Source organism: Heliangelus exortis, chromosome 29 (assembly GCF_036169615.1).
Source record: "Heliangelus exortis chromosome 29, bHelExo1.hap1, whole genome shotgun sequence".
Classification (NCBI taxonomy): domain Eukaryota; kingdom Metazoa; phylum Chordata; class Aves; order Apodiformes; family Trochilidae; genus Heliangelus; species Heliangelus exortis.
Window position 1 is genome coordinate 4,313,672 of NC_092450.1, and position 27,849 is coordinate 4,341,520.

Genomic DNA, 27,849 nt, shown 5'->3' on the forward strand with positions numbered 1-27,849 from the left:
GCTCTGAAAAAATAACCTTTATTCTCAGTGGTATAAAACACATCACAGTTCAACTGGCCTTGAGGGGATGGGGGGGATGCGGTGGTGGTGCCCCCCTCACCACCCCTAAGACCCCGCTCCTGGGCTGGGGACCCCCGAGCCCACCTGGCTGGGGGTGAGGAGTGCCAGGACCCCCCTGGGGACACTCGGGGACACTAGGGGCTGGGGGGGGGGGGAGAAAGTGCTTGAGATAGGGGGTCCTGGCAGCGCTGGCACCCCAGGGTCCCACAGGGAGAGCTGGCACCCAGGGCACGGGGTGCTGGGAGGAGCCGTCCCCATCCTGGCACGTGCTGTGCCGAGCTGGCCCCAATCCTGCTGCCCCGAGCCAGACCGTGCCGGTGGTGCCAGGCTGGGGCAACCTGTGCCATCCTGGCAGTGCCGGGCTGTGCCAAACCATGTCAGTGCTGCTGGGCTGTGCCACGCTGTGCCATGCCGGCAGTGCCGGGCTGTGCCAGCGGTGCCAGCTCAGAGGGCCACGCAGGTGCAGTAGTGCCGCAGCTTGCAGGGCAGGATGCCGCGGTTGATCTGGTGAAACTCCACCAGCTGGATGAGGTCGGCGAAGCGGGTCTGCCCGTCATCCATGGTGAAGTAGAGCCGTCCCTCCTCCTCGCTCTGCCAGGGAGGGCAAACGGGTCAGGATCTCACACCCCTGGCCACCCTGCTATCCCTCCCCCCGACCCCCCGGCCCTCCCAGCACTCACGGGCAGGATCAGATAGTGTTTGACTCGCTGCAGGTGGCACAGGGACAGGACAAAGCCCTTGGGGTTGCGCTGGCTCTCCCGCACCAGGAAGACGCTGTGAAGGGGGGTGTCACTGCTGGCCCCAGGACCCCTCTGTCTGCCCCCACAAAGCCCTGGGCTCCTGTGCCCCCTGGGAGCCCCGGGGTTCTCCCACAATCTGCCCCCCCTGCTATTCACTCTATATGTTCTACAACCCCTGGGGTCATGGAGCCCCCACCCAGGGGTCCCGTGTCCCCCCAGGGGTCCCGTGTTCCCCCAGGGGTCCTGTGTCCCCCCAGGGGTCCCGTGTCCCCCCAGGGGTCCCGTGTCCCCCCAGGGTGCCGTACCCATCCACCAAGCCCTGCCGGCCGATGAGCTGCTGGGTGTCCTCCCGGGAGATGCGCCCGTGGAACCAGGGCTGCGTGCGGTGGATGGCTGTGGGGAGAGGGGAGTCAGGTGGGTGGGGGTGAGAGTCCCACCCAGCCAGGGCAGGGACCCCCCTTTAGGTCACCAGGGACCCCACGGGTGGGTGCTGCTCACCGGCACTGAGCGGGGAGCTCTGGCAGGCTGCCGGCAGGCTGTACCGGTGCGTCGTCTTCTTCTGGCCGTGAAAAGCAAGGATTAGGGTGGGTTTGGGGAGACCCCCTCTTGCCCCCCAGCACCCCCAGCACCCCAACTCACCCTCCAGGCCTGCGCCTCCTCCAGAGCCACCGTCAGCACCTCACTGGGGTTCTCTATCACTCGCCCCGTGCACCCCGAGAAGTCCATGGCCACCAGCGCGTTGTCGGAGACGCTTCGCTGCAGGGGATGGGGAGAAAGGGGGGTGGGAGGGGGCTCCCTGGGGGCTGGGGGCTGGGGGGAGCGGGGGGCACTCACCAGGGGTGTGGGCCCGATCCAGGGGGGCTGGCTCAGCCGTGCCTGTGCCTGCTGGTAGTTCCGGTAGAGCTGCATGCCATACTGGGGGGACAGTCCCGTCAGCTGGGGGGTCCCGGGGGGCTCCGTCCCACAGTGGGGGGGGGAAGGAGGGCATCTGTTTGTTTTGGGGCTGGGGCCCTCCATGACCTCCCACCTTGGGGATGGGGCCATCCCTCTGGCAACCCCAGCACTGGGATGTGAACATCCCTACAGCTCCCTCCCAGCATCACTCCAACATCCCCCAGCACAGGACCCTGTATCCCCCTGGCACAAGGCCTGGGACCCCCTTGGGGGGTCAGAGCCCACCTTGAAGAGGCGGAAAGCTGCCATCCAGCAGCTCCGGCTCTGCTCATCCTCACTGCAGAGCAGCTTCAGGCCCTTCACACCACTCCGCACCTTGTAGGGCTGCAGGGAGAGGTTGGAGCTGTCACCAGGCAGCCCTGGTTCTGGGGGGTGGGGGGAACTCTGACCCCTTGGCTAGGGGGAAGAGGGAAGGACAGGACCCCCAGCCAGGCAGGGCTGTGCCCACCTTGATGCAGAAGCCAAACTCAGTGGGTGTCCCGTAATGCTTCTTGCCCTGTGTCACGTAGTAGATGTTGGACTCTGTGAGGTCGGCAAAGTACTGGAGGTGCCGGGGGTCCTGGGGAAAGGGGGGGTCAGGGCTGGCCCCGCTGCACCCCCCAGCCATGCCCTCCACCCACAGCCTCACCTTGGAGGTGCCTTTGGTGGAGTAGTAGAGCCCCGAGCGACGCAGGGAGAAGTAGAAACGCTTCCAGACCTTGCGCCCGGCCTCCCGCAGGTGCAGGAAGCCCTGGACCTCCGGGCAGCTGCCAGAATTGAGGAAGTTCTGGGGGGAGACGAGGGCTGAGGGGCACAATGGGGTCCCCATGGCGGGCAGGATCCCCGTGACATCATGGGGTCACCATGGTGTGGCTGGGTCCCCGTGGCACAACAACAGGGTCTCCATGGCACAGCAGGGACCTCATGGTATGGCAGGGACCTCATGGCAGGGCAGGGACCTCATGGCAGGGCAGGGACATCATGGCAGGGCAGGGACATCATGGCATGTCCAGTTGTGGTGGCCCCATACCTGTATGAGCTCGGAGTGGGCCATGCTCTTATTTGCCTCCAGGCAGCTGGATACCATCACCTCAGGGAAGAGAGACTGCTGGGGAGGACAGGGGAGATCAGCAGGGACCCACGGGGTGCTTGGGGGACACCCAGGTCCCCACGGGCTCTGCTCGGGGGCCCACGTACCGCGTTGCTCTTGAAGAGCTCGTACTTGGCGAAGTTCTTGCGGAAGACGAAGCGGCTGTCGGCGCCGGGGGCCCAGGAGCTCTGCACCTCCACCACCGACTCGTGGTCCTCCAGGCACCGTTCTGGGGGGGGACAGAGCTCAGCAGGGTGTCCGGGGTTGGTCCCAGTGCCACGCCACGCCACGCCACGCCGGTGGCTCACCCAGAGCCAGGTGCTGGTGCAGCTCCACCAGGGCCCAGCTGTGGTCCTGCAGCGCCCGCGTCCTCCGCACCAGCGTCTCGCAGAGCTGTCGCGCCGTTGTCCCCGCCGAGGCCTCCAGCGAGCGGCAGGCACCGTCCTCACCAAACACCTTCACCACCTGCCGGTACGTGCCAGGGTGGGCATCAGGGTCCCCGCTGCCTCTCCTGGGGCTGAGACCATCCCCTCCCTCCCCAGCTTCCCCTCTCTCCCTGACTCACGTGGGAAGCCCCTTCACGGGGGGGTCCGGGCCCCAGGGTGGGGCTGCTGAGGATGGGTGAGTTGGAGGGGCTGCAGAGCTCAGGGAAGGGGTTGGGGATGGTGGGCAGCGACGAGGCCCGCGGCTCCTCCGGCAGCACCGGACGGCTGTGGGCAGAGAGGGGCTCAGCTCCCTGCGACCCCCCAGCCTGTGCCCGCTCCCTCAATCCACACAAATCCCCCCCAAAACCTCGGCATTAGGACCCCCCCCACCCACCTGCTGCCGTGGATGAAGCGGGGCTGGGAGCGCTTGAGCTCGGGTGGTCCCTCACCCCCGTCCCGTTCGCTGGGGACCCCCTCCAGCTCCACGCTGCCCGGCCCGGGGGGCTCCCGGGGGCTGCTCTGCTGAGCCCCCCCATCCATGGCATTATCTGGGGAAGGGAGAGAGTGGGTCCTGCACCGGGTCCTTGTCCCAGGGTGTCCATGGCCCCACATGATGTGAGCCGTGACGCTGTGCCATGGCGCTGCCGGGGGCTGCTCAGCCTTGGCACCCGCCCCGGTGGTGTTTTTGCCGGCGCCCAGACGAGCAGTGACTCACGGCAGCGCCGGGGTGACGGCAGCACCACACCTGCCCCCGGCCCCCCCGGGGGTCCGGCCAAACCCCGGCTGGCTGCCAAGGGTGGGGGTGTCCCCATCCCCCCGAGCCCTGGGGGACAGGAGCGTGAGCCCAGCCTCATACCATACGAGACACTCGAGAACGCCAGTGCCACCACGACCCACGCGGGGCTCCCTCCAAGAGCCACCGTGTCACCACCGAGAGCCCGGTGGCACCGGGGGACACCGACCGAGCCGTGCCAGGCCGAGCCGCGGTGCCGGCGGGCGCGGGGAGCGGGTGATGGCGGGGGCCCGGCCCAGACACCTCCTCGGGTCCGGCCAAACCAGTTCTGGCGGCCGCTCCCAGCTCCACCTCACCGCGCTGGCATCCGCGCTGGGCGGCCGCGCCGGAGCCCGGGGGCGAGGGAGACGGCACCGCCATGGGAACTGCCCCGAGCCCACCCGCCGGCACGGCCCCCCACGCCGCGACCTCAGCCCGGCCCCCCCACGGCCACCCCTGCCCGGGGCCCACGAGGTGCTCGGGGGGAAGTGGGCACCGGCGGCTGCTCCGGTGCCGGCCTCAGGACGATTCGCAACGGGGCTGTGGGATGGCACGGTGTGGCACGGCACGGCACGGAATGGCACGGCATGGCACAGCATGGCACGGCATGGCACGGTACGGCCAGTCCTGCTGCCACTCACCTGGGCTGCCTGGCACACGCAACACGCGTGCCCGCAGCCACCCTGGTGGCACTTGGTGGCTCTGGGGACACACGTGCCAGCCCTGCCGTTCCCCGGGTGCGGCGTGGGATGGGTTAATGATTGATCCGCTGCCTGTCCCTGTCCCCTTCCTCCCCGCCACCCCGGGGGCCAAGTCCACGGTCGGGCAGGACCGATGCCATCACGGAGTTGCCACCATCCCTGTCCCCACCACTTCCCCATCCCCATCCCACCGGGTTGGATCCTCTGCTCCATCCCCTGCCCTGCCCTGGATGTGCTGGGGGGGCCAGGCCGGGGTCTCCCCACCTGGGAGGGGTCTCCTCCCCCCACGGGGGACAGGCAGGGGTGAAGTGGGGTGCTGGTGCCCATGGGATGAGGTGCAGGGTCCTGTCCCCAAACCATGCAGGGGACACCGGGAGGGCTGAAGCAACAGATGGAGATCCCATAGGGCCCTGGGACAGCAGCACAGCCCTGCCACCAACCCGCCAGCCCATCACCGTGGCCTCAGGTGACCCTGACGCCAGCCCTGTCCTGGTGGCTGTGACAGGGTGGGGGACACACACACAGCATGTCCCTGGGATCTGGGACAAACAGGGGTTTGGGGACTTGGGGATATAGGGCAAGGGGACCAGGGCCACCAGGTTTAGGGGACAGGGTATCAGGGCCACCAACACTGACAGACAAGGACCCAGGGCCACCAGGGCTAAGGGATGGGGTTCCAGGGCCAACAGACCTATAGGGCAGGGGGACTGAGGCCACCAGGGCTAAAGGATTGGGATCCCAGGGCTGCCAGGACCAGGGAGCAGGGTCCCAGGGCCACCAGGGCTATGAGGGGACAGGGTCCCAGGGCCACCAGGGCTCAGGGAGGGGGTCTCAGGGCCCCCAGCTGAGGGCAGAGTGCCAGTGGGTGCCGAGGGGATGGCTCAGGGCTCCCCGGGACGGGACGGGACGTCCGTCTGGGGCGACAGAGGAGGAGGAGGAGGAGGAGGAGGAGGAAGGCGGGAGGGGAGGGGCAGGGGGCCCCGGGGTGACCCCGGCGAGATGTCGTGGGGGGTGACATCCCGGGATGGTCCAAGAGTCCCATGGTGCCGGGGACCCTCACCCCGGCTCCCGTCCTACCTGTCGGTGCCCGCCGCCTCCCGCCGCCTCCCGCCGGACCGGGGATTCCTGTTCTCCCCGCGTTTATCTACCTGCGCCAGCCCCCGCCCCCGCCTGACATCATGCCGCCCCGGGACAGCACCCCGCACCCCACGGCACCCATGGGTGCCAATCCCCCCCCACACACACCTTTTCTGCCGACCACCCCGCAGCCCGGGGATGGGGGAATCCATCCTGGCCCGGTGCCAGAACGGCGGGGCCAAACCCCCCGTTCCCCCCCGTTTCACCACCCTGCATCCCACGACCCCCGCGGGGTGGATGGGGAGTTTCCCACAATGCTCCGGGGGGACCCCCGGGAGTGGCACCCAGGGATGGCCTTTTGGGTGGGTCCCATGGGGTCACCCAGGGACTGGGGTGAGTGGGGTCCCTGGGGTGCTCGGGGAGGGGTTCATGCAGGTGGCAGAGTCCCCTGGAGTTTGGGGGGAGGTGGGGACATCATGGGGGGGGGTGTGGGTTGGGGGGGTGTGAGAGATGTGGGGGTCCCTTAGGGGACCTGGGGATGTCCCATGGGGACAGAGGGTGGGGTCCCTTGGGGGTCTCTGTGGGTGCTATTGAGGCCATGGGTGTCCCTATAGGGGCTGTGGGGGACACCGTGAGGAAATGAGGGTCCCCTGGGTGCTCTGGGGGGATCCGTGGGGTGATGGCAGCCCCGTGGGACCTGTGGGTGGTTCTGTGGGGTCTGTGGGTGTCCCCATGGATGCTTGGGGTCCCATGAGGCCACAGAGTCCCTATGGAGGGCTCAGGGCTTCCATGGGGAGGATGATGAGGGTCCCATGGGGGTCCCATGGGTGTATGGGGGATCTGCAGGGGTCTCAAGACTGTGTAGAACACCCACGGGTGAACCCCGGGGGTCGCTGGGTGAACCCCGGGGGTCGGTGGGTGCCCTGCAGAGTTAGCGCGGGTGCCTCGGGGGTTCCCGTGTGTCCCAGGGGGTCTTTGGGTGACACCCGGGGGTCTCCGGTTGTCCCTCGGGGTCGGTGGGTGAACCCGGGAGGTCCTGGGGGGGCTCCGGGCGGCCCATCCGCCGTTCGCTCCTCCTGCCGGCAGGTGGCGCTGTCCTCCCGGAGCAGAAGAGAGCAGCGGCGGGAGCGCGGGCCGGAAGAGCTCTCGTCACGTGACGATACCCGGAAGTGGCGAGCGAGCGGCGGGACCGGTGGCGATGAGCGGCGGGGCTGAGGCCGGGTCCGAGGCTGGGTCCGAGCGGGTCCGCATCGTGGTGGAGTATTGGTGAGCACCGGGACCGGGCACCCTCTCCCGCGGCCGCTCTGCCGCCTGCGGGGCGAAGAAGCGGTGGGAACTTGGGGGGGGGGGGGGGGCGAGGCGAGGGCTCTCCGGAGGTGTGAGAGACGCGGAGGGGATGGGGGGGCCTGGGGAGGCGGTACCGGGGTGTTGGGGGCAGCAATTTTGAGAAACGGGACAGGAAATGCGGGAGGTTGTGAGGAGAGGGGGGCTGGAGGGGGTCAGGGGGGCTGGGGGCAGGGGAGGGGCTGATACGGGGCTTGGGGTCTCCGGTCTGAGGGTACAAAGGAGGAGGTGGGTAGAAGAGGGGTGGGATATGGGGTTGAGGGCTGTGGGAGCTGGGGGGCTCGTGGGGAGGGGGTTTGGGGTTCGGGGCTCTTTTGGGGGCTGGGGGTACGGGCAGCAGCAGGAGGGGGGCTGAGGGGGGGGCTCTTTCGTTTGGGGGTGGGAGGAGTTGGGCTGGGGGGGGCTCCCTGCAGTGTGGCCCCAGCTCTCAGCCCTTTTCTCCCCTCCCCCAGTGAGCCCTGTGGCTTCGAGGCCACCTACCAGGAGCTGGCGAGTGCTGTGAAGGAGGAGTACCCTGACATCGAGATTGAGCCCAGGCTGGGGGGCACAGGTAAGGGCTGGGCCCTGGGGGGTCACTGCTGGGGTGCACTGGGTGCAAGGATTGGAGCTGGGGGAGTCTCCCTGGAGCAGGGCAGGAGCTCTGCTCTGAGGTGTGGTCTGGGTGGTCCCACAACCACGTTTCTGTCTCCTGGGTGTTTGTGTCTGGAGTGGGTGTGGCAGAAGGGCTGGAGGGGGTGGGGGCTGGGGGGGGCAGGGGCAGAGCTCATGGCTCAGCCCTCTTGGCTTCTCAGGTGCCTTTGAGATCGAGATCAATGGGCAGTTGGTCTTCTCCAAGCTGGAGAACGGAGGCTTCCCCTACGAGAAGGATGTGAGTACCCCCCCTCCCCCTGCAGGGTCCTTGCTGGGCTGGTGGTCGTGGGGGGGGGACAGGAGGGGTCTTGTTGTGGTGCAAAGCTGTGATTTGGGCACTGCTCAACCCCTCTGACTGCTGTGTCCCTCCCTCCAAGTTCTCTCTCCCTCTGCCAGACCTTGCAGTGAGGCTCAAGCGTGACCCCCCCCTCCTCACCCCCCTCTGTCTCCTCAGCTGATCGAGGCCATTCGCAGAGCCAGGAATGGGGAACCCCTGGAGAAAATCACCAACAGTCGCCCCCCCTGTGTCATTCTGTAGCCCTGGGCCCAGCTGGGAACTCCTGTCCCCCCCAGCCTCCCCCCTGCTTCACTCCTCACTGCCTCTGGTACCTCCCAGCACCCCCCGGGACTGACTGGGGACACTGGGGGGAGTGTAAGGACCCCCCAGGGAATGCCACCACGGCACTGGGAGGGGCGGAGCTGTGGTACTGGTGTCACTGGGTCGGCTCTGCCACCACTTTGGGTGCCTGACCTACTGGGGGGCAGGGGGTGCTCCCCTGCCTTTGCCTTCCCCTCTTCCCCGCAGTGCAGGGGCTGGGGGCTTCCCCTTTGCTGGGGGTTTGGGACACCTCCCCCTTCCCCCCCCCCCCTCGCAGAAGGCTCTGCCCAGCCCCGGGGGGCGGGGGCCGGGCTGGGGGCGGGGGCAACGCGTCAGCTCCAGGTTTCCCAGCAGAGGGAAGGTGCTGGCTGTGCCCTGACCCGTTAACCATTAACACCTCTCCTGTCACTGTTTAATCGGGCTGTGGGGACCCTGATGGGCTCTGTCCCCATGCCCAGGGGGCATCTAACAGCCACCAGTGTCCCACCCCCCACCTCGTTTCCCAGGCTCTGGGCTCCTGATGATGCTGCTCAGGGCCCCCCACCCCCACCCCGAGGCAGCTGAGGGAGGGGTCCCACTCCCCCTCCCCCCTATTTATTCTATACTGTGTATAAACCCAACAGCCCAGTGCTGAATAAAGGATGGAAGAAGAGCAGGTGGTGGCCCCGTTTGTGTCCCTCAGGGGTGACATCACGTCCTTTGCCCCTGGGGGATTTTCACCCCCCAGGTCCTGCCCTGTCCCCCCTCCCAGCTGGTGGCACCAGGACACAGCTGTCCCCAGAGACAGAGCTGCCTTTCCCCCCCCCTCCCCTCCCCGTGTCGGTGGAGACCACGCAGAGAAAGGGGAGTAGAAAAAAAACCATCGTGTCCAGTTCTCAAATGTACAGCGGGGTGGGCACAGGGGGTGGGGGGTGGGCCCAGCCCCACCCGTGCTCAGTGCAAGTCCGTGTGTCCCGGGGTGGCCCCGGGGGGGGGAAGGGGGGAGGATGGGGGGGAAACAGCCCATGGGGTGACAGTGGTGGAGGAGCCGTGGTGTGGCTGCCCTCTCAGGCTGAGCACCGTCCAGCTCAGTGCACTTGTGGGTCACCCCCAGGGGCCTGGGGGAGTAGAGGGGGGGGCACAGGGGGTGACCCCTCCATCCCCACGCCTGCTGCCGTGCCGTCCCGCAGCGTCTGGGGCTCTCCCAGCCCTCTGTGGTCGGTGTCACCCCGTGGCGTGGCCGGTGTCACCCTGCCACCAGGCAGAGGGAACAGCCCCCGGCTGGGTTCTGGCCGTGCTGTCCCTCCCCGAGCTGCCTCGGTGAAGTGGGGGGGGGTCTCCACAGGCCCCTACACGGCCGCGTCCTCGGGACTGCCCAGCCCCAGGTACTCGGGGTTCTCGGCCGTGGGTGTCGTGCCGGGGCCACCCTCGGGCCCGACTGCCTTGGGGGGGTCCTGGTTCCAGTAGTAGGGGTTGTCGAAGGCTTGGCTGAAGGGGACGGGGTTGGGCGCCCCGGGGGGGGCCAAGTACTCGGGGTTCTCCACGGCGTGGCCGAAGGGTGCTGGGAAGGGGTGCTTGGCCTCCTTGATGAGCCCGTTCTTACCCTGGTGTCCCTTGGGCTTGTCCGGCGGGGATGGGGGGGTGTGGGGGTGCCGGGGGGGTGAGCGCTGCCCCCCAGCCTGGTTCACGTACTCTGTGGGGACGAGGGACACGTTAGGGGCTGCCGTGGCCCCTGGGGAGGGTCCTGCAGGGTCCCTGCTGTCCCCTGCCTACCTGGCATGGTGGTGCGGGGGGCCGGGGCGGTGAAGCCCTCAGGGTCCAGGCCCTCGCTCTCCTCTCCCGCCGTCCCGGTGGGGTCCTCGCTGTACCGGGGCAGGGGGCCAGGCTCCCGCCCCGACGGGCTCTGCCGGGACGCCTTGGCCCCACCATCCCCCTCTGGCCCCTCTGTCACGGGCCCCTCGGGCAGGCCCGGGGGGGGAAAGGGGAAGGCAGCCAAGCCCTCGCCCTCCTCCACATCCACCGGGGTCTCCGCCGTGCTCTGGGTGCAGGAGGACACAGAGCTGGGTGCTCGCAGCCCACGCCCAGGAACCCGTCCTGGTGCCACCAGGTCTGAGGGCACAGCAGGGGGGGCCTTGCCTCCTGTGTTCCCCCAGGCTGGCACTGGGTCATCCCCTCTCTGCTGGGGAATGGGGGCTTCCACCTGCTCCCCCCCCAGCCCACCTACCCGTGTGGAGGAGATGCGGCTGCGGTAGGTGGTGGAGGTCTCAGCGCTGAAGAAGCCCTGGTGAGGGACCAGGTACTCCTCAGCATCCACCAGGTCATCCATGTCCTCCTCCTCCAGCAGGGCTCGGTAGAAGGTGCTGTCAATGGAACCGGGCAGCCCCACCAGATCGTTCTGGGGGAGGGAGGGAGGGAAGCAGTCAGGACCCCCGGGGGACACTGGCAGGGGGAACACGGGACCCCCGGGGACCACCATACCTGGATGACCACGAAGCGCTGGGGGTCCCGGGCCATACGGGAGAACTCGGTGACCAATTCCCGAAACTTGGGCCGGCACTCGGAGTCGATCATCCAGCCTGGAGCAGGGTCAGGCACCATCAACAAGGTGGCACCACGGCGCCCCATCCCTGTGCCACGTCCTTGTCCCCCCCTGCCATGTCCTCGCCCCCTCCCCGTGCCGTACATTTCACCATGATCATGTAGACGTCGATGGTGCAGATGGGCGGCTGCGGCAGCCGCTCGCCCTTCTCCAGCAGGTCAGGGATCTCCCGGGCGGGGATCCCTTCGTAGGGCTTCGCTCCAAAGGTCATCAGCTCCCACACGGTGACACCTTGGGGGGACAGGGATGGCAGTGAGCAGTGCCCCAGGTCCTCCCCACGGCCCACCCCCAGCACAGAGCCGTACCGTAGCTCCAGACATCGCTCTGGTGCGTGAAGCGCCGGTGGAGGATGGACTCCAGTGCCATCCACTTGATGGGGACCTGGGACAGGGAGGACAGAGAGATGAGCTGGATGTCACTGAGGGGGAGCACTGTGGTCCCCATCACTCTGTCCCCACGTCCCCAAGCCCCACCTTGCCCCCGTCGGCGTGGTACTCGGTCTCATCGATGTCGAGCAGCCGGGCCAGCCCGAAGTCGGTGATCTTGACGTGGTTGGGGCTCTTGACGAGGACGTTGCGAGCAGCCAGGTCCCGGTGCACCAGCCGCACCTCCTCCAGGTAACTCATCCCCTGGTGGTGGCACGGGTCAGGCTGGCCCCGTCCTCCCCTTGAGGACACCCCTCATACCCCCCAGGACCCCCATCCTACCTTGGCAATCTGCACACACCAGTTGAGCAGGTCCTGGGAGCCGATGCGGTCCTTGTTCTCCCGCACGTAGTCCAGGAGGCACCCGTAGGGCATCAGCTGGGTCACCAGCTGCACCGTGGAGGTCAGGCAGATGCCCAGCAGTCGGGACACGTAGGGGCTGCCCACCCCTGCCATCACGTAGGCCTCCTGTGGGGGAGGGGGGTGTCAGGCTGGGTGGGGGCTGCTGCTGGCACCATTCACCCCCCGGCACACTCACGTCCAGGATCTCCTTGTTGGCTTTGGGTGAGGTGTTCTCCCGCAAGACCTTGATGGCCACTGGGATCTTCACACTCTCCCCGTCAGGGATCCAGATGCCCTGAGGAGGGGGACAGATGGGTGAGGGGGTGCAGAGTGGGGAAGGTCCCAGCCTCTTGGCAGTACCCCCCTACTCCTCACCTTGTAGACAGTGCCAAAAGCACCGGAACCCAAAACTTTGACTTTCTTGAGCTCTGTCTCCTTGAGGATCCGCATCTGGGCTTGGTTGGGGAGGGCCCCGCTGGGCGTCAGTGGCTCCACCAGCTGCAGGCATGGGTGGTGAGGTGGGGGCTGGACTCCTGGCACCCCCCCAGCACCAGGGGTCCTTATGTCCCCCTAGCAGAGCCGTGTGTCCCAGTGTCCCCACCTCAGTCTCCTGCAGTAGGCGCCTCATGGTGTGTTTCCGCTCCTGCTGCCGCCGGCGCTTGACGCAGACGACGGTGATGAGCAGGAGGACAACAACCAGCAGAGCCCCCACCACACCAGCAATGATGGATGTCACCTGGCTGTGGGACAGGAGGGTTCTAGCTGGAGATGCCTCCTCCAGCACCCAGAGGTGAGGCAGTTGGGGTCACACAGGTCACCCAAGCTCCTACCTTGGTTTCTGGTCCACGGGACAACCATCCTCATCCCGGATCGTGCACCTGGAGACACAGAGCAGTCCATCAGCAGCCCCCAGAACTTTCCCCAGCCCAGCTGGACCCCAGAACCCGACTCACGAGTGGGTGCAGTTGGTGGGGCAGAGCTGGCAGATGCCATCTTCATCTGGGTACTTCCAGACAGGTACAAAAGAGGCATCAGCCTTCACCCCACTGGGGCAGCGCCGCACGCACTGCTGCGCGTCCTTGTAGTGGGCACAGGCCACGCACTGGTCTGCGTCCTGTGGGAATGGGAGGGGGAGTGGGTGAGGGAACCTGGCATCTGGGATCGCCCCCACATCCCCCCTGCATCCGTCCCCTCCATCCTCACTGATCCGAAGCAGGTCTCGGTGCCATTCTGGGGCTGGCACTCGGGGTGGCAGGGCAGGCACCGCGTCCCATTGGCGTGCTCCCGGATGGCCCTGTGGGGCAATGGGACTATGAGGTAGGTGCAGAGATGGGGGACCCCCACACTGGGGGGAGGGATCGTGGGTCTCTGCCACTCACCCATCCAGGAGGTTGCAGGAGGCCACACACTCCTGGCCGCGCAGGAACCGCTCGCAGGCCACGCACTGGGTGGGTCCGGGGCCCCAGCAGTGTCCGTGGGCACAGAGGTGGAAGCAGACCAGCCCCTCGCTCTCTAGGGGGGGGAGAAGTGAGCAAAGGGAGGGCCCACAGTTTCCTCCCCTGGCCCTTTATCCCTCCCTCCCCCCCTCCCCATGGGTCCTGCTTACCGCACTGCTCAGGGGGCTTGTTGTGGGTCTGGAAGAGGCGCTGGCGGGGGTTGCGGAAGATGCTGCCCCACGGCACCTTCTGGAGGAAGCAGAGCTGGGGGTTGTGGTGGATGAGAACCATCCCGCTGCTGATCTCCTGCAGGGCACGGAGCCCCAGCGCCCGCACCGGCAGCTCCCGCAGCGTCAGCGAGTAGGCACCGCTGCCGAGACACCAACGGTGAGCACGTGGGGACCCCCCGTGTGTGCCTGTGTGTCCCCAACCCCGTGTCCCCAACCCCGTGTCCCCAACCCCGTGTCCCCAACTCCCTGTCCCCAACTCCCTGTCCCCAACCCCATGTCCCCAACCCCATGTCCCCAACCCCGTGTCCCCAACCCCGTGTCCCCAGCCCCACTCACTTGTGCAGCACACGGCCCCGGATGACCCGCAGGTTCTGGAAGACACCCAGGTCCTGGAAGTCAGGTGGCCAGGCAGCAATGTAGAGGAAACCTGTAGGGAGCTGAGTGTCACCACCCCCTGTCCCCCCGCTGTGGCCCCAGCCCCCTGCTCCCCCCCTCTCACCCGTCAGCTCCTCCAGGCTCTCGAAGATCCGCAGCAGTTTGGGGTCCAGGGGCGGTGTGTTGGTGCTGGGGTCCCTGCCAACCGGGGACAAGAGAGAGGTTGTGGAGTCCTGGTGGGGGTCCTGGTGACCACCCACAGGCTGGGGGGGGACACAAGGCGCTTACCCAGCGAAGGTCTCGGGCAGGAAGGCCAAGCTGCCAAAGATCTTGGTGCAGCCGGTGAAGTGCTGGATGTTGGAGGCATTGACAGCACGGACACCCTTCAGGAAATCCACTCCCAGCCCGTAGCACACTGCAGGGTGCACAGCAGGGCTGGGGTGTTCTGCCAGAACCCTCTGGGGTCCCCAAGTTCTCCCCCTCCACGTGCTGTGGAGGGTACTCACCCTCCGGGCAGGGCTTGCTGCACTTCTCACACTTCTGGATGTTGTTGACCGTCACCTCTTGGCTGTTCTGGGGACACACGAGGGTGCAGGACCCCACCTCCGTTGCCAGGTAGTTATCTGAGGGGGTGGAGGGTGGGATGGGGGGGTCAGGGCTGCAGCGGTTTGTCACCAGCCCCTGTCGCTGGCATGTCACTCACAGGGACACTGGCTGACACAGCTGGCACCGAAGGTGTAGCGCCCGTCGCGGTTGGGCACCGACTCGAAGGTGTCCGAGTTGTAGATGACGAGGGGGGGACAGTGCAGCTCGCAGATCCCACTCCGGTTGAAGTTCAGGCACGCCTGAGGTGGTGGTGGTGGGAAAAATGGTTGGTTTGAGACCCCCAGCAACCCCATTTTCCCCTCCCGGGTCCCCTCCGCCCCGTCCCCGGTGCGCACCAGGCAGTCGGAGTGCTTGGGGCCGGTGCAGCCCGCGGCACACTGCTCGTGGCAGCAGTCAGTCGGCTTCCTCCCCTTGCAGCGGGGACAACCGTGGCAGATGCTGTTGGTCACTGCAGGCAGGGGGAGGGAAGGACACGGTGGGGACAGATGACTGCCCCCTCCCTTCCCCCCCCACCCAGGGGATGTGGGGATCTCCAGGATGAGGAGCTGGGGGGTCCCAGGATAAGTGGGGTGATGGAAGCAGGGATTTTGTGGGGCTGTGAATGGGGATTTGGGAGCCAAGTAGGGATTGATGGGATCTGGGGGTGGGGGGGAGCAAGTGTGGGTGTCCAGAGCAGGGATTAAGGGAGCAGGAAGTTGAGGGGAGGTCCAGGGGTCTTAGGCCAGGATTTAGGTGGCAAGTCGGGGTCAGTGGGGCAAGGATGTGTGGAGCAAGGGGAATCCTCAGGAATTTTGGGGGCTCTAGGGGGGGCAGGCCCCCATACTCACGTGTCTGGCAGTCCTGTGGTCCCTCACCCCAGCAGTGCCCCTCGGCACACAGTGCCCAGCAGTCAGGACCTGTGCCAGGGGGAGCCGTGAGCCACGAGGGGGGACGGTGACCCCCAGGCCCCCTCCCTGGGTACAAACAGCCCCCCCACACTCCACTGGGGTGCCAGTGCTCACAGCTGCGGGTGCGGGTGCTGTCCACGTGGGTCTCGCCATGGAGCTCGTTGTGCCGGTGGAAGATATCGGCCCAGAGGATGGTTTCCTGGAAGCAGAGCTGGGGGTTCCTCTCGATGCGCACCCCCCCCTTCAGGATCTCTGCGTGGGGACAGGCAGGGAGGGTATCAGCACGGGGTGGGGGGGGTCCTGCAGCCCCACGGGACACCCAGGGCCAGGAAGGGGGAACCAAGCAGCCCTGAGCACCGCAGTGCAGGATCCCCCGCCACGGGGAGGGGGTCCCTGACCTGTGAGGTTCCTCATGCCGAGCTGGCGCAGCCCCGGCGTGCCGGTGGGGCTGGCGTTGCCCACCACGGCCAAGGCGTAGCGGTCCTGGAAGAGCTGTGTCCCCCGGATGATGCGCAGGTTCTGCAGCTCCAGCTGGCTCACTTGGTTCTCCGCAATCAGCACGTAGCCCTGCACCTCCTTGATGTCCTGGGGACGAGGGGACACGGGTGAGCGGCCGTCTGGACCCCTGCTCTGCCCCCCCTTGGGGTGTTTTTCCCCTCGCACACCTTGAGGAAGGCGGTGTCAGCATCGGGGGGCAGGTAGGTGAGCTCCAGGTTGCCCTGGACCACCTGGCAGCCCTGGTAGAGGTGCCGCAGGGTCTCGTAGTGGCTCTCGGGGCTGGAGGGGCGCAGCAGCTTCATGTCGGTCCCGGTGCAGACTGTGGGGATGGAGCGGGAGCTCAGCGGGTCTCTTGCCCCCCCAGGGGAAATCAAAGCGGCGGCGGCACCGACCTCCGCAGGAACCGCGGCGGATCCGGTGGTGGCCGTTTTATCAACGGGGCTGCTCCCAACAGCTTCCGATGGGCTTCCTGGATCGCGCTCCCGCCGGCACGCGGCAAAGCTGCTCCCGCCTTGGCACCGGGCCCCAACCCCACACGAGGTGTGGGCACCGAGCGTCGCGTGGAGGGGGGGCCACGCCGGGACCCACAGCCCCGTGTCGGGGGCCGGAGAGGGGGGCTGCAGGCAGGAATGCTCTGCCCACGCTGCGGGGGGGCCGTGCCGAGACAAGACCTGATTGTTGAGCGGCGATGGCTGCCAGAGCCCGGCCGGCCCGTGGCGGGGCTGCTGGCTGGGCCACTGTCCCCGGGGTGTCGGGTGGGTGGGGGGTGCAGGGTGGGGGGTGCGTGAGCCCGCCCTGGGCCCCGGGCCGGGTGGGTGAGTCACGGGCGAGGGTGGCACAGGGCCCCCGGCCGCCCGCCCCGGCAGGAACCGCCTTTTCAGGTCGGGCGTGTTTGGGGAGCAGCGGTGACGCAGGGCTGGCGGGCACGGCCCAGCCCCGGCACACCCGCAGCCCCCGGCACCCCCTGGACCACCCCCCCTGCACCAGACCCCCACCCGGTTGCTGCACTGACCCCAGTCCAGCTCCCACGCTGGCCCTGCCACCGCCACGGCATCGTCACCACAGCCACCGCCACCGTTCCCACGGGGAATGGCACACGGGGGGCAGGCAGTCATGTCTTCCCCTCAGCCCGGGACAGGGGTTGGGTGTCCAGGTCCAAGGCTGGAGGGGGCAGCTGGATGCACCACGGCTGAGTGACAGCTCCGGGTGCCGGCAGCTGCCTGCACGGCCTCGTGGCTGGCAGCCACCTCCTGCCTGCTTCAGGGCCACTGAACCACGGAGAACCCCCCAGGCCCGGTCGAGGAAGAGGGAAGCCCCCCGAATTTGGGGGTCAGCTCTCACCCCAGGGTGCAGCCAAGGATTCCCCTGGGGAACCCGTGCTGTGGTGGCAGGGGGCCAAAGCTTGAGGTCTGCCCTCCGGCTGCCCTACGGCACGGGCAGAGGATGCCGCCGGCATTCCCGGGGCGAAGGGCAGGTGGGATGGGTGAGCAGTGGGACAGCTGGATCCTGGTGGGATCCTGGCTCCATGCTGTGGGCTTCGGCCCTACCTGCTCCTCCAGGAAGAGCAGGCAATGACCCATCCTGCCTGTCTGGCTCCCACGGGCCACCATGGATCACCCCGAGGTGTCTGGCACGTGCCCACAGGGCTGCCCCGGTGCTCCCCAACCTGCGGCTGCCGGTCATCCCCCCAACCAGAACACGGATCCGGGCCCAGGGACAGGGCTGGGGACACCGGTGTGTCCCCAGCCCAGAGCAGGGAGCTGCTCCTGCACAGACCCTCAGAGTGGGGTGAGCCATGGAGTGTTGGGAGGGGACTCAGTGAGTCCCCAAGTCCCTACCCCACATCCCCCCCTTTCAGATCAGCCCCACCAGGGGTTTGCTTCCCAGCACCCCCAGTGCTGGAGCTGCCCCACAGTGCGGGGCTGAGTGCGGGGCAGCAGGCAGGCCTGGAGCAGGCAGGGGGGGCACACCCTGCCCCTTGCTTCTGGGGCTACCGGTGGCCACCTTGAGGCTGCTGAGAGCCACCTTGGGGCCTCCAGCCCTGTCCCCTGCTGTCCTCGTCCCCGCGTGCCCAGCCGAGGCCTGGGGACAGGCTCCGGCTGCTCCCGCTCCCTCCCGGGCTGGGCAGGGTGCGGCACCTCGAGAATGTGGATGGGAGCGACGGGGACGCACCCACCCACCCACCCACCCCCTGCTCCGTGGGGCACCGCGCCTGGCCCAGCACCCCGAAACCTCCCCGAGGCTCCGGGATGTTGGGGTCTCCCGTCCCCGCCATTACCGGAGCCCTGGGAGTGGGTGCAGCCGGGGGGAGCGTAGGGGACCCCTCGTTTGAGGTGGCACCAAGTCCCCCAGACTCCTCCCGGGACAACGAACCCGGGACTTGTCCTGCTCGGGGGGGGCCGGGGCAGCCGAGTCCTGCCCAGCGCCTCCCAGTCCGGCCCAGTCCGGCCCCCAGCAATGCTGGGGACGCTCTGCCCGCGGCGGGGCCAACCGGAGGGGGGGGAACCGAGGGTGCACGGGGGGGGGGGGAGGCATCGGGGAGGGACTAAAGGGGGACGATCCCGTCGCTTTCAACCGAACACCCCTAGGCACGGCCGACCCTGCAGCCCGGTGTGCCCCGGTGCCCTCCCGGTCCCCTCCCCGGTGCCCCCCGGGCTCCCCCGGTGCCGATCGTTCCCGTGCAAAAACTTTGTGCCAAGTCCCGCCGCCGCCGGTCCTCCCGGTCCCCGGTGTCCCCTCGTTCCCCGATGTCCCCCCCGGTGTCCCGGTGGGGTCGGACCCACCTTCGGTGTCGGCGGGGGGGCAGAGGGCGGCCAGCAGCAGCAGCCCGGCGCCGAGGCAGCCTCCGGCGGGGAACATGGTGCTCAGCGCGGGCCGCGGCCCATGGCCCCGCCGGACGCTCCGGGAAAGTTTTCGGTGCGGAGCCTCCCGCCTCCCGCCGCTCCCGGGCTCCGCCTCGCGGGGCCGCGCCGCGCTCCCGGCCCCGGGCGAGGGCGCGCTCCCCCCCCACCCCTCCGCGCGCTCCCGCCGCCCCCGCGCGCGTTCCCGCCATCACGGATTCCCCCCCATGAGTTCCAGGACCCTCCCGGCCCCCCGGCCCCCCCCGGTGTCCCCAAGTCGGTGCCGTCCCCCGCCCCCCTTGTCCGTGCCCCCCTGCCCCGGGGTGCTGCACCGGCTGCAGGGAGGAGGTTGCGGGGGCTTCGTTTGGATGCGAGGGGGGACAAAACCCCCGTCCCTGTCCCCTCACCTGCCCCACTGGGGCTGTGACGGCTGCCGGGGCAAGGGAAGGTGACATTCCCGTCACCCCTGGGTGTGGGAAAGGGGGGGACAGCCCCAGCGGGTGGCAGGGACAGGCCTGGCACCCAGGGATGCTCCTGGGCTATGGGCACAGTCCAGGACACGGGGACATTTCTGGGGTACAGGGACAGTCCTAAGGGACGGGGACAGCCAGGATATGGGGACAGTCCAGCAGCATTTGGTGGGTCCCCAGTGGGGTGGCTGGGAGGTGGCGTTTGTCCCCCACCCTGGGCACAGGTCACCAGTGTCCTTCAATCTGCTCTACAGGGGACTTGGGGTCCCCTGGGGGCACCACAGCCTGGCACGGGGGTTCCCCCACATCCCCAGCCCCATCCGAAACCCCCAGCCGGGCAGTGTGGCCATGCTGGGGGCCACGACGGGACCCCCCCACGCCGCCCCATCCCGAGACACTGCGGCCACCTGTGACCCCCCCGGGGTGGAGCAGGGACCCCCAGTGCAGGGGGGCCGGGACCCCCCTTTGCTCCCTGGGGACGGGAGCGGGGAGCCAGCCAGGACGGGAGGGCACCCCTGGAAAGGGCACAACGGGGCTGGGGACAACACGGTCCCCACCCCCGCACAAGGTTGGGGGGGGGCGGTCACCCCCCTGTGGGGTCCTCGCCCCACGACCCCTCCCGCCGCCCCGCGTGGCCGGGGCCTGCTCGGAGCCCGCGCTGCCCCCCGGGACCTGGCCTGGCCCCGAGCCCCGCAGCCGTCCCCGCACCCCCGGGGTGAGCAGCCCCCCAGGATCGGGGGGGTGTGTGCCCCCATGGTCCTCCCGCCCGGCAGGGGGCGCTATCTCCCACGGCCCCCCCCCCCCGCACCCCTCCCGGTTCCGGGGTGGGCCGGAAGCGTCGGGGCGGGACCGGGCCGGGCGGCGATGGCGGCACGAACCGCGCTGCTGCTGCTGCTGGGGGCAGCGGCGGCGCCGGTCCCGGCCCGGGGATCACAAGGGGACCGGGAACCGCTGTACCGCGAGTGCCTGAGCCGCTGCGAGCGCCAGAACTGCTCGGGAGCGGCGCTGCGGCACTTCCGGGCCCGGCAGCCGCTCTACATGGGCCTGACAGGTACCGCCCCGAGCGCCCATTGGCTGAGACCCGGACACGCCCACAGGGTGGGCCACGCCCTTCTCCGGAAGCCACGCCCACAGCCGGGCCACGCCCCTCCCTCGGGTGGCTTGGAGGGCAGAGACAAACTGGGAGGCAGTGGGGTTGTACTGGGAGGCACTGGGAGGCGGTGGGGTTGTGCTGAGAGGCAGTGGGGCCGTACTGGGAGCACTGGGGCCGTACTGGGAGGCACTGGACCCTACTGGGGAGCACTAGGGCTGTACTGGGAGGCACTGGGCTGTCCTGACGCCTGTCTAGGGGCTGCTGGGCTGCACTGGGGCTGTACTGGGAGGCCCTGGGCCATGCTGGTAGCTATTGAACCAATCTGGGGCTGCACTGGGAGGTGCTGGTCTGAGTGGGAGTGTAGTGGGATGTACTGGTCCATTCTGGGTGGGGGGTGTCCCTGATCCATACTGGGGGTTACTGGGATCCTCACCCTGTATGGGGGTTCCACACCCAGGCCGGGTCCCATCGCTCCCAGTGCCCATAACAGTCTGACTATGCTACTTGATGGTTCATACTGGGAGGGACTGGGAGGGCCTTGGTGTCCGGGGCAGGGACCCCACTCGTGTGTGTGTCCCACACTCAGGCTGGAGCTGCCGTGACGACTGTCAGTACGAGTGCATGTGGGTGACCGTGCGGTTGTACCTGCAGGGGGGACACCGGGTGCCCCAGTTCCATGGCAAGGTGAGGGGTGGGGGTTAGAAGGGGAAGAAGGGTGGGGTGTGGGGGGGTGATGTCTCTTTTTTGCCCCCTAACCCCCCTTTTTTGTGTGTTCCCCCCCTCCCCCCCCGCAGTGGCCCTTCTCCCGGTTCCTGTTCTTCCAGGAGCCGGCGTCCGCCTTCGCCTCCTTCCTCAATGGCCTCGTCAGCTTCCTCATGCTGCTGCGTTACAGAGCCACCGTGCCCCCCACCTCCCCCATGTACCCCACCTGCGTCGCCTTCGCCTGGGTGAGACCCCCAAAACACACCCTGGGGGGAGGGGGCTTCGGGGATGATGTCCCCAGAGCGTCCCCTGCCAGCGAGCGGTGGCCCCGTCACTGGTGAACCCTGCAGGGTGAATTTTGGGGTGCTCATCTTCACCTCATCAGGTGCTGGGGTGGGGGGGGGGGCACTCTGCTGCTTCTCCCCCCCGCCACCCCACCCCCCCCCCCCAGCTTTTTGTCTCTCCCACAGGTCTCCTTAAACGCCTGGTTCTGGTCCACTGTGTTCCACACGAGGGACACGGCGCTGACAGAGGTGAGTGGCACCCCTGGAGGGGGTGGCTTTGTCACCCTTTGTCCCCAGACTTGCAGCAGGGGTCCTAAGGAGGAGGAGGGGGGGGCAGACACAGCATCCCAAGGCTCATCCCACTCCCCCATCCCACAGAAATTGGATTATTTCTGCGCCTCGGCCGTCATCCTGCACTCCGTGTACCTGTGCTGTGTCAGGTGGGTGCTGGGGGGACCTGGGGGGCTGGGACTGACCCCCCCACCTCCTCCTTCTCAATCTCCTCCCCTTCCCTCCCCACCCCAGGACGATCGGGCTGCAGCGCCCAGCCTTAATCAGCATCTTCAGGGCCTTCCTCCTCCTCTTCCTCGCCTGCCACATCTCCTACCTGACCCTCATCCGCTTCGACTACGGCTACAACATGGCAGCCAACGCGGCCATGGGTGAGGGGGGGGCTGCCTGGGGGGGCTGCAGACCCTCAGCCTGAGGAGGGGTGAGGGAGGGGGTCCTTGGGGTGCTCATGGGTTCCCCAAAGTGGAGGGGGATTCCATAAAGGGGCTCAGGGGGGAGCCCCAAGGGTCTGGAGAGGACACCAGGGGTCCTAGTGAGCTGTGGGGGGCTTCAGGGGCTCCCCCAAGGGTCTGGGGGTGGGCACCAAGGGTTCCCGGTGGGGTAATGGGAGACGTGAGGGGGGTCTCTGTGGGGCTGTGATGTGGTGCAAGGGGTCTGATGGTGCTCTGAGGGATGTGGGGGGGCTCTAAGGGTCTGTGGGGGGGCTCTAAGGGTCTGTGAGGGGTCCCCACAGGATTATGGGGGGGTTCCAAGGGTCCCAATGGGCCCATGTGGGCAGTGAGGGGGTTCCCTAATGTGTCTGTAGGGTTTCCACAGGGGGTTCAAGGTTGGGGAATTGTGTCCCTGTGTGATGGGGGTGCACAGGGGTGCTCCCCTCTCCCCCTGACCCCCTTCCCCCCCTAGGACTCCTCAACCTGGGGTGGTGGCTGCGCTGGTGCCTGCGGAGCCGCCTGCCCCACGCCTGGAAGTGTGCGGCCGTGGTGCTGCTGCTGCAGGCACTGGCACTGCTGGAGCTTTTGGACTTCCCCCCCCTGCTCTGGGTTCTGGATGCCCACGCCCTCTGGCACCTCGGCACCGTCCCCCTCAACGTCCTCTTCTACAGGTCTGTGCCCTCCCTGTGACCCCCTTCCCCCCTTTTTAAATATGGGTGCTGGGGATCCCAGCCCTCCCAACAGGGTGCTGAGTAACCCCTCTGGGAATTGGGGTGCTGGGGGGTCCTTCTGTTTCCCATGGGGTGCTTGGGGGTCTCCCCCTCTTGCAGCCGAGGTGCTAAGGACTTCCCTCTCCTTCCCACAAGGTGCTGGGTGCCCCCCTCTTTAAATAGGGGTGCTGTGGGGTCCCCCTGATACCCGTGGGGGCTGCAGGGACCCCACTGCTGCTCCCGTGAGCCCTGGGGGCTGTCTGGGGGGTGTTTGGGGGTGTTCCCCCCCAAAAGGCTGTGCTGTGCCCCCCCCCCCACAGTCCCCACCTCTCTCCCCCCTCTCTGCAGTTTCCTGATGGATGACAGCCTCTACCTCCTGAAGGCCAACTCCGACCTCTCCAAAGTGGACTAGAGCTGCTGGGGGGGGCACAAACAGCCCCTCTCCCCACCCCGGGGTCCTGCCCCGTGCCAAGTGACCCCCCGGCCCCCCCAGCCACCGTCTCCTTTCCCCCATTGCCTTCTGAGGTTTGCTTTTCTCTCCACATTCCCCCTTCCACCTCACCATGCCCCACATCTCACCTCCTCAGGGTGCACGGGGGGGTGGGCACCCCCACTGCTGGTTGCAGAGGGGCTGAGGGCAGCTGAGACCCCCCCCAGTGGCCCCCACTGCCACGGAGCTTGGCAGTCACGGTGCTGTCATGGGGGGGATGTTGGGGGGGCTTTTCTGGGACCTGCTGGCTGCTGGATGGCTTTTGCGGGTGGGGGGCTGTAATGTGTGGGGCTGGAGTGGTGCCTTGGGGCTGGGGGTGTGCCCCCCCATCTGCCAGAGGGACTGTGTCCCCCCAGGGATGTGCCCCCCCATCCCCCTCCCCAAAATGTGAATAAAGCTGAGTTCAACCTGTGCCTGCCTGCCTGTCCCCCCCCCTTCCCTCCCTGCCCTGTGGGCATCCTGGGCCCCCAATCCTCCCCCCTCCCCATACTCAGTGCCCCCCTTCCCCTTTTTTTTTCACCCCTGCACCCCATTTCCCACCCTGCCTGCGTTCCCACTCTCCCTGTGCTCCATGACGTACCCCAAATCCCCCCCCTCTGCCCCAAATCCCCCCACACACACACCCCATAACCCCCCCAAACCTCACCCTGCCCTGATCCCCCACTGCACCCCCACAGACCCCTTCCCCTCTCCCAGTCCCCCCCAGCTCCCCAAGACTCCCCCGAGGCCGTGCTGCAGCTCGGGATTTATTGGAGGGGGGGTGGTGGTCCAGGGGGGCACCGAATCTGGCTTTTTTTTTCGGGGGGGGGGAGGCACCCGTGGGGGTCCCTCAGGCTTCCAGCGGTTTCTGCGCGTGGGCGAAGAAGACGCCATCGACGTCGTCCACGCCGGTGCGGAGGGCGGGGGGCATGGCATAGGCCCGGAAATCCCGGAGGGCAAAACCCGCCCCCGCCAAAGCCCCCCGGACATCGGCCTCGTCCAACGGGACCACCGGCAGCCGGGCAGCCCCCGCCAGGTAGAAAGATTCCCCCAGAGCCCCCAGCAGCAACGCGTGGCCCCCCGGGCGCAGCAGGGAGCCCACGTGTGTCAGCGCCCGGGAGAAGGCGGCGTGGTCGGGGCTGACGGCTTCCAGGCAGAAGGCGGAGAGGAGGGCGTCGGCCGGGGGGCTCAGGGGGGTCCCCAGGGGGTCCGGTTGGTGAACGTCGATGGGAAGGATCCGCCGCAGCCGGGAACGCAGCCGGCGCTCCTTCTCCTGCCACGGCTCCCTGAGGGGGTGAGGGGGAAGCGCCCGGGATCAGCAAGGTGTCCCCACAACACACACACACCAGGGATTTGGGGACAAGAGGGAGCCCCCGGGATCAGCACCGTGGCCCCCACACCTCGGGATGGGAGCCCACAGGACCATGGGGCTGGGGTCCTGCAGGGAGCAGCCCAGCATCCCCCGGGATGGGATCCCACAGGGATCAACCCAACAGCCACAGGAACACGGGGATGGGATCCCATGGGATTTGCGGACAGGATTCCACAGGGACGCAGGGGATGGGATCCCATGGTATTTGGGGACAGGATCCTGTGGGATTTGGGGCTGGGGTCCTGCAGCGATCAGACCAGTGCCTGTGTGGAATGTGGAGGTGAAATCCCACGGGGCTCAGTCGGCATCCCCAGGGCTGTGGGACTGAGATCCCATGGGACGTGGGGACAACATCCCACAGGGACCAGCCCGGCATCTATGGGGCTGTGATCCTGTAGGATCTGGGGACATGTTCCCACCACAGGATCATCTCAGCACCTCCCGGGGCCTGATCCCCACCCCACCCCGTGCCCCCAGCCCTACCCACGTCCCTCGATCTTGCAGACGTGCTGGATGAAGGGGCTCCAGTCGAAGGTGCCGGGCTCCCCCCGTGCCCAGCGCCCCAGCTCCTCCCGGTTCACCGCCAGGTAGTCGGTGGCCACGATCTCCTCGAAGTGGTCACAGGCGCTCAGCAGTTGGTAAATGGTGGGGCCCGAGCCCACGTCGATCAGCGTGTGCCCATGGATCTCACCTGGGGGGGCAGGAACGATGGACAGGGGGGTTCCCACACCGAGCTGGGCACCAGGGGAGGGGGGATCGGGGGCAACTGAGGAGCAGGGAGATGAGTGAGGAGCGGGCAGGGTGGGCGACCACCCCGTGCCTCAGTTTCCCTAGGAAAAGGGTGTGGGGGGGGTCGTTTCCCGGGTCTCCTCACCGCTGGCAAAGGTCTCGGCCAAGCATCGCAGCTTCCAGGGCACCACGAACTCCTCGGAGGAGAAGTCGGCGCGGGGGGGCAGGTAGTTGTTCCGCAGGTAGGCGAGAGGCTCGAAGCGTTCGTAGCCCTCCCGGAGAGCGGCCAAGCTGCTCATGGCGAGGGGCTGCGGCACCGGCACCCACCCGGCCCCCCCAAACCCGCCTTATATCGCCGGGCAGGCCGAGGGGGGGGCCGTGAGGATGATGTCCCCGTGGTGAGCGATGGGGCGGGGGCGATGCCACCATCCATCTGGATAACCAGGTTAGAGCCAGCGCCCCGGGGCCGGGGGACGCGGCTGAGCGCCGGCGCGGCCGGATCCGGCTCTTGTGTCCTCATCCAGCTGGGAAAAAGGCGGGGGGAAGGATCCAGGGAGCCCCGTTCCGGTCCCTGCGTCCTGGAGTTTTTGCCTCCCACACCCCGGCCCTGAGATGCGTGTCCCGGCCTTGATGCACCCCGTGTGCTGCCCCCATGGGTGTCCCAAGGGATGGGGATGGGATTGGGAAGGGGCAGGAGATGCGATGGGGAGAGGATCGGGCTTGGGAGGAGCTCTCACTGGTGCCTCCATCACCAGTGAGCTGAGTGTGCTGGACCTCAGCCCAGCTCCCGGCCGGAGGTGGCACCACCAACCCTTCCAGCTCCCAGTGCTCCCAGCACCCTGAGAGAAAGGGCAGGATGGGACCCACTTCTGGGGCTGGGATTAAAGATCCCAAATCCTGTCTGCACCGGAGCTGGGGGAGGACAAAGGAGCCGGGGCCAAGCGGCACGTGGGGATGGGACCGGGAGGGGACAGGGGGGGACTGGCGGTGGCCCAGGGACAGCGGGATCCAGCCAGGCAAGAACAGCTAATCTGGGCACTGGCACTGGGACCATCCTGGACGTGGGACCGGTGGGGCTGGTATTGGGGGGGGCAGTTATATAAGCAGAAGATTTCCCCCTCCCCGGCACCCCACCACATCAAAACCTGGGGCCCTGCAGGCTGCCTGGGTTCCTCCAGCTGCCAGCAGGGCACTGTGCCTCAGTTTCCCCATTCCCTAGCAGAGCCCCCCTCCTCACATCGTTTCATAGGGGCCATATGCCCCCCCTCCCCCACCCACCCCCCCCAAACACCCACACACAAAAGAAAATCCTCCAGGCCAGGCTGGGCACTTTATTGCCGTACGAAGCCCATGGTTTGTACAACCCCCCCGCCCCCCTCCACACCCCCAGGAACCTGCTCAGCCCCAGGGGAATCTCAGCACTTCCCACACTCACACCCCCTTCTCTTTGCCAGGGAAACTGAGTCACGCTCGGTGCCGCCAGGATCCTCCCGAGCCACCTGTGCCCCGTCCCCACCGGCTGCCTCGCTGCCTGCTGCGGGGTGGGGTCCCCAGGGGAGAGCCCACCCCCACCTGCCCCCACCCTCCTGTGCTGCCTTTTCGGGGTGGCTGAGAGGACCCAGGTGTCTGGGTCCCCCCTGCCACCCCCTCCATCAGCTTCGCGTCCCCCCCGACCCCCTCTCCGACCCCCCCATCACCCTCAGCCCCTCTGGGCCTCTTGGGAGAGGGAGCGGGAGAGGGTGCGGGGGACCCCGGCCTTGGCCCCACGGAGGTCCGGGGGGGCGAAGAGGGGCAGGGGGAGGGTGCGGGCATAGGGCAGGAGGTGCTGGGCCAGAGGCTGCCCCAGGACCCCCACCCTCAGCAGCCCCCAGGGCGAGCGCTGCTGCAGCACCCGCACCTCCCCGCGATGCTCCAGCGTCTCCCGGTGCTGCTGATCCACCTCCCGCCGGCACCACCTGCCAACAGGGAGTTCTTGGGGGTCTCGGCAAACCCACGGGACCCCCCTGCATCCATCTCTGCCCCCCTGGGGCCACCCAACCCCATGGGGACCTCTGGAGACCCCCACATCCCTCATGAACCCATGCAGATACTTGCCCACCCCCAGCCCCGTGAAGACATCCCCCCCATCTCCCAACAGGACCCCCCCCCCAACCTCCCTGGCACTCCCATCACCCCCTTGGAGCCCTCCCACAGCACCTTGGGGACCCCCCAGATCTTCCCATGACCCCATCGGGACCCTCGGAGCTGCCCCAAAGTCCCTTGGGGACTCCCCACATCACCCACGGCCCCACAGGGACCCCTTGGAACCAACCACAGCCCCTATGGGAACCCCTGAAACCCTGGGGACCCTCAAGCTCCACCAGTCCACCCTCCCAGCACCCTAAGGACCCCCTGGCCAGGGGGCAGCAGTGCCCCTCACCCCTCTTCAGGCCGGGTGCTGAGCTCCAGGTCCAGCCACTCGGCGCTGAAGCTCTCGTGCCTGCCCACGTCCTCCTCCCGGACCTGGCAGCCCAGGTGGGCACCCGAGAGCTGCCCCCCGCTGCAGACCACAGTGCTGGGCACCAACATCCTGCTGCTGCTGCTGCTGCTGCTGCTGCTGCCTCCCCTGCCCACCCCCCCCTGCTTATATGGCCCCACTGAGGCTATTTTGGGACGTGTGGCTGGCACCCGATGGAAAGGAGGGTGCCAAGGGCAAGCAGGGGGGTGGCACT

The 27,849-nt window shown here is 67.9% G+C and overlaps 6 protein-coding genes across 9 annotated transcripts in view; 2 read left to right on the forward strand and 4 right to left on the reverse strand.

Annotated features, from left to right (window-relative positions):
• The window catches only part of MIEN1 (migration and invasion enhancer 1), a 62,260-nt gene extending 53,238 nt beyond the window's left edge, over window positions 1-9,022 (forward strand). Inside the window, exons 2-5 of the mRNA XM_071728774.1 lie at window positions 6,993-7,064; window positions 7,595-7,692; window positions 7,934-8,010; window positions 8,227-9,022. Of these exons, the coding sequence (XP_071584875.1) occupies window positions 6,997-7,064; window positions 7,595-7,692; window positions 7,934-8,010; window positions 8,227-8,310 (327 nt within the window). The 5' untranslated portion in view covers window positions 6,993-6,996 and the 3' untranslated portion in view covers window positions 8,311-9,022. The remainder of the gene's footprint in view (window positions 1-6,992; window positions 7,065-7,594; window positions 7,693-7,933; window positions 8,011-8,226) is intronic.
• Window positions 3-5,874, reverse strand: GRB7 (growth factor receptor bound protein 7). Of its 4 annotated transcripts, none has more exons than XM_071728768.1 (15): window positions 5,799-5,874; window positions 3,643-3,796; window positions 3,389-3,533; window positions 3,132-3,288; window positions 2,931-3,052; window positions 2,764-2,838; window positions 2,383-2,520; window positions 2,203-2,313; window positions 1,980-2,078; window positions 1,635-1,715; window positions 1,440-1,556; window positions 1,299-1,359; window positions 1,106-1,193; window positions 741-834; window positions 3-651 (listed from the first exon to the last, which is right to left on the reverse strand). In XM_071728768.1, exons 2-15 carry the CDS (start codon window positions 3,786-3,788, stop codon window positions 505-507), a joined length of 1,581 nt encoding a protein of 526 aa, XP_071584869.1. In that variant the 5' UTR covers window positions 3,789-3,796; window positions 5,799-5,874; the 3' UTR covers window positions 3-504. The 4 variants fall into 4 exon arrangements, with proteins under 4 accessions (XP_071584869.1, XP_071584871.1, XP_071584870.1 ...); XM_071728770.1 differs by having other exon boundaries at window positions 2,203-2,250; window positions 2,764-2,841; XM_071728769.1 differs by having other exon boundaries at window positions 1,299-1,356; window positions 2,764-2,841.
• A 196-nt stretch (window positions 9,023-9,218) lies between the features above and the next one.
• Window positions 9,219-18,716, reverse strand: ERBB2 (erb-b2 receptor tyrosine kinase 2). Its single transcript, XM_071728760.1, has 27 exons — window positions 18,531-18,716; window positions 15,915-16,066; window positions 15,648-15,834; window positions 15,364-15,501; window positions 15,190-15,258; window positions 14,698-14,810; window positions 14,460-14,601; window positions 14,263-14,379; window positions 14,045-14,171; window positions 13,881-13,954; window positions 13,718-13,808; window positions 13,322-13,521; window positions 13,095-13,227; window positions 12,919-13,009; window positions 12,669-12,829; window positions 12,546-12,593; window positions 12,317-12,455; window positions 12,091-12,213; window positions 11,912-12,010; window positions 11,656-11,841; window positions 11,422-11,577; window positions 11,254-11,329; window positions 11,033-11,179; window positions 10,828-10,925; window positions 10,574-10,744; window positions 10,123-10,387; window positions 9,219-10,042 (listed from the first exon to the last, which is right to left on the reverse strand). Exons 1-27 carry the CDS (start codon window positions 18,604-18,606, stop codon window positions 9,699-9,701), a joined length of 3,723 nt encoding a protein of 1,240 aa, XP_071584861.1. The 5' UTR covers window positions 18,607-18,716; the 3' UTR covers window positions 9,219-9,698.
• Window positions 18,717-19,878: 1,162 nt separating this feature from the next.
• Window positions 19,879-23,469, forward strand: PGAP3 (post-GPI attachment to proteins phospholipase 3). The gene is made up of 8 exons (XM_071728414.1): window positions 19,879-20,108; window positions 20,737-20,834; window positions 20,945-21,097; window positions 21,323-21,385; window positions 21,515-21,576; window positions 21,662-21,798; window positions 22,331-22,529; window positions 22,917-23,469. Exons 1-8 carry the CDS (start codon window positions 19,922-19,924, stop codon window positions 22,978-22,980), a joined length of 963 nt encoding a protein of 320 aa, XP_071584515.1. The 5' UTR covers window positions 19,879-19,921; the 3' UTR covers window positions 22,981-23,469.
• Window positions 23,470-23,820: 351 nt separating this feature from the next.
• PNMT (phenylethanolamine N-methyltransferase) lies at window positions 23,821-26,341 on the reverse strand. Its single transcript, XM_071728272.1, has 3 exons — window positions 25,284-26,341; window positions 24,893-25,100; window positions 23,821-24,323 (listed from the first exon to the last, which is right to left on the reverse strand). Exons 1-3 carry the CDS (start codon window positions 25,435-25,437, stop codon window positions 23,888-23,890), a joined length of 798 nt encoding a protein of 265 aa, XP_071584373.1. The 5' UTR covers window positions 25,438-26,341; the 3' UTR covers window positions 23,821-23,887.
• A 167-nt stretch (window positions 26,342-26,508) lies between these two features.
• On the reverse strand, window positions 26,509-27,738 carry TCAP (titin-cap). Its single transcript, XM_071728274.1, has 2 exons — window positions 27,558-27,738; window positions 26,509-27,093 (listed from the first exon to the last, which is right to left on the reverse strand). The coding sequence occupies exons 1-2, from the start codon at window positions 27,704-27,706 to the stop codon at window positions 26,838-26,840; spliced, it is 405 nt and encodes a 134-aa protein (XP_071584375.1). The 5' UTR covers window positions 27,707-27,738; the 3' UTR covers window positions 26,509-26,837.
• Window positions 27,739-27,849: the final 111 nt, after the last annotated feature.

Excerpts from the sequence above, each read along its gene's own strand:
- GRB7 (XM_071728766.1), bottom strand. The coding sequence starts at position 3,788 with ATGGATGGGGGGGCTCAGCAGAGCAGCCCCCGGGAGCCCCCCGGGCCG. Across the intron at positions 1,716-1,979 it reads CAGCTTTCCGCCTCTTCAAG|TATGGCATGCAGCTCTACCG; the intron begins GTGGGCTCTGAC and ends CTGTCCCCCCAG. Across the intron at positions 1,194-1,298 it reads GAGCTCCCCGCTCAGTGCCG|CCATCCACCGCACGCAGCCC; the intron begins GTGAGCAGCACC and ends CTCTCCCCACAG.
- ERBB2 (XM_071728760.1), bottom strand. The coding sequence starts at position 18,606 with ATGTTCCCCGCCGGAGGCTGCCTCGGCGCCGGGCTGCTGCTGCTGGCC. Across the intron at positions 13,955-14,044 it reads CTGCCCGAGACCTTCGCTGG|GGACCCCAGCACCAACACAC; the intron begins GTAAGCGCCTTG and ends CCCGGTTGGCAG. Across the intron at positions 13,010-13,094 it reads TCCTGCAACCTCCTGGATGG|GGCCATCCGGGAGCACGCCA; the intron begins GTGAGTGGCAGA and ends ATTGCCCCACAG.
- PGAP3 (XM_071728414.1), top strand. The coding sequence starts at position 19,922 with ATGGCGGCACGAACCGCGCTGCTGCTGCTGCTGGGGGCAGCGGCGGCG. Across the intron at positions 20,109-20,736 it reads GCTCTACATGGGCCTGACAG|GCTGGAGCTGCCGTGACGAC; the intron begins GTACCGCCCCGA and ends TCCCACACTCAG. Across the intron at positions 20,835-20,944 it reads TGCCCCAGTTCCATGGCAAG|TGGCCCTTCTCCCGGTTCCT; the intron begins GTGAGGGGTGGG and ends CCCCCCCCGCAG.
- PNMT (XM_071728272.1), bottom strand. The coding sequence starts at position 25,437 with ATGAGCAGCTTGGCCGCTCTCCGGGAGGGCTACGAACGCTTCGAGCCT. Across the intron at positions 25,101-25,283 it reads GGCCGAGACCTTTGCCAGCG|GTGAGATCCATGGGCACACG; the intron begins GTGAGGAGACCC and ends CTGCCCCCCCAG. Across the intron at positions 24,324-24,892 it reads TGCAAGATCGAGGGACGTGG|GGAGCCGTGGCAGGAGAAGG; the intron begins GTAGGGCTGGGG and ends TCACCCCCTCAG.
- TCAP (XM_071728274.1), bottom strand. The coding sequence starts at position 27,706 with ATGTTGGTGCCCAGCACTGTGGTCTGCAGCGGGGGGCAGCTCTCGGGT. Across the intron at positions 27,094-27,557 it reads AGCACCCGGCCTGAAGAGGG|GTGGTGCCGGCGGGAGGTGG; the intron begins GTGAGGGGCACT and ends CCCTGTTGGCAG.